The sequence below is a fragment of the Trachymyrmex septentrionalis genome, unplaced genomic scaffold (assembly GCF_001594115.1).
Source record: "Trachymyrmex septentrionalis isolate Tsep2-gDNA-1 unplaced genomic scaffold, Tsep1.0 scaffold133, whole genome shotgun sequence".
NCBI classification, from domain to species: Eukaryota; Metazoa; Arthropoda; class Insecta; order Hymenoptera; family Formicidae; genus Trachymyrmex; species Trachymyrmex septentrionalis.
In genome coordinates, this window is record NW_017304472.1 from 489832 (window position 1) to 491980 (window position 2149).

General features: G+C 26.8%; 1 protein-coding gene across 1 annotated transcript; it reads left to right on the top strand.

Annotated features, from left to right (window-relative positions):
- The first annotated feature begins 270 nt into the window (after positions 1-270).
- Positions 271-1316, top strand: LOC108757162 (zinc finger protein 888-like). Its single transcript, XM_018501565.1, has 4 exons — positions 271-275; positions 428-586; positions 658-809; positions 1279-1316. Exons 1-4 carry the CDS (start codon positions 271-273, stop codon positions 1308-1310), a joined length of 348 nt encoding a protein of 115 aa, XP_018357067.1. The 3' UTR covers positions 1311-1316.
- The last annotated feature ends 833 nt before the right edge of the window (positions 1317-2149 follow it).

Below are 2149 nucleotides of genomic sequence, written 5' to 3' on the forward strand. Positions count from 1 at the left end.
TTAAATTAAATTAAATTATGTTATTAAAAAACTGTGCTTTCTTACGATTTTAGGTAGGTAAACTTGAAAATATACATGTCCAAAAAAATTTAGACCGTTAGAAATACGAAAAGAATTTAGGGAACATTACAATAAAGTCAACTAAGAAATACAATTGACGAGTTTAAAAGTCCTATCTGAAAAATAAGAAAATACTCTATCAATCTCAAGTTCCGTAATATTTGAATCAAGAGTTAAAAATAATGAATAACAAAAAATATGTATCCCAACATGCGGTAGGATTTATGTAGGTCATAATTAATAATTTTAGAGTTTTAGATATTTTTATATTATTCCAACAATTCCGTCTAATGTTACCATATTCGCATTTGTTTTTTAACAATCATCTTCAATTATATTAAAGATAAGCACATTCTCTCTTCACAAGCTTTGAAACATATAATAGTGAGGTACATACTAAAGATAAACCTTACAAATGCGGAACGTGTGGCAAGACATTTCAGTGCAAACAGGATTTACTTCGTCATTTGATAATTCATACAGGTGAAAAACCTTATAAATGCGAATTTTGTGAAAAAGGATTTACGTGAGTAGAAAAATTATAGAAATATTAAATAATCATGTTAATTACATTAACAAATGATGAATACTTTGCAGTCGGAAATCATATCTAAACAGACACAAGAGGGAAATGCATTTCAGAGAACATAACGATTGTAACGTTTGTGAGAATGGTTTCGATAATGAACAGGATATAATTAATTATTTAGTCACCAAGCAATCTGACATCGAAGAAAGACCTTATAAATGTGAGACATGTTCAACTACATTTAAACCTTTAAAATAACTTAAAGCGCAAACAAAAATACATACAAACGAGAAACCATATGTTTGCGAGGTATGTGTTACAAAATTATTGTTATCACTTTTTCTAATTATTTCTCATTTAATTGTGGTTATTTTTATATTTTTGTTAATATAAATGTACTGTATTTTAGATTTGCAATATAGCGTTAGAACTTACTTTTAAAAGTAGCCTAAGACACAGATATACACATAGCGATAGAAAGCCGCATGATTGTTCGATATACATAACAAAAGCTTCACGCGAAAATCTCAACTTCTTGCACACATACAAAAGGAGGTCATTCATGATATAATGTTTAATTTATGAGCAGATTCACATTATCTTTCTATTTTTGACATTCATAATATATTATAATAAACTGTTGTAATGTACCACAATACATTTTATATATAAAAAATTTTTTTTTTTAGGTCGCATGAGTGATACCGTAGTAAAGGACTAACCGCGAATGACAACAGAATAGCCGATCAAATACAATTATGACTACTCTTAATAATAATGACGAATCGATAATGAAAGAAATTGAGGATAAAGATGTAATTTTTTTACGAGATATAATATATATATAGTATATATTGATGGGAGTTTTCCTATAAATACTATTTTTCTAGGAGATACAATAGAACACTGTCAGACATAGGATCACTGACGTGTAAAGTTCACAATGTGTGTTTAAAAGACAAAACCAACCATTAATTTTTTTAATAACTTTAATTATTTACGTATTTGTTGGATTTAAGATAGTACACTAGCGAATTAAAGAATTTCTTGAAATTGATATACATATTGTATTGTATTATACTAAAAGAAGTTGTTATACTTGTGCAATTGGAAAGAGATTGAGATTTCAGTACTGAGATGTAAGCAATTAAAGGTCGCACTTCTTCTTGTTAATAAAACACGATCAAGCAAAAGAACATATATATGAACATATATATGAACGTATATTATGAAAAAAATATCGTAATTTTTTAGTTTGGAAAATAGGTTCGTGAAAAGAATTTAATTTTAAATATTATTTTTCAATCTGAAATGTGAATCAAAGAAAAAATGCAATGAGTTATGTTAATCTATCTATATTGCTGATTTCGATTTTGATAAAAAAATAATTAATTTAAAATGGCGAATCTTATACGGCTAATTTTAAAATAGTGTCTAAAACACGTTTGTTTCTAGAGTTTCTTTAAGCTGATCATGACGATTCTAACATCAGAATTAAAAAATTCAAATTGCTTGATTATATGACAGATGTGTGTGTGTATATATATACATATATATATA

Bases quoted from the DNA above. Each gene is read 5' to 3' on its own strand.
- LOC108757162 (XM_018501565.1), top strand. The intron at 587-657 runs GTGAGTAGAAAA...AATACTTTGCAG, and splicing joins TTTTGTGAAAAAGGATTTAC to TCGGAAATCATATCTAAACA. The intron at 810-1,278 runs GTGAGACATGTT...TTTTTTTTTTAG, and splicing joins CGAAGAAAGACCTTATAAAT to GTCGCATGAGTGATACCGTA.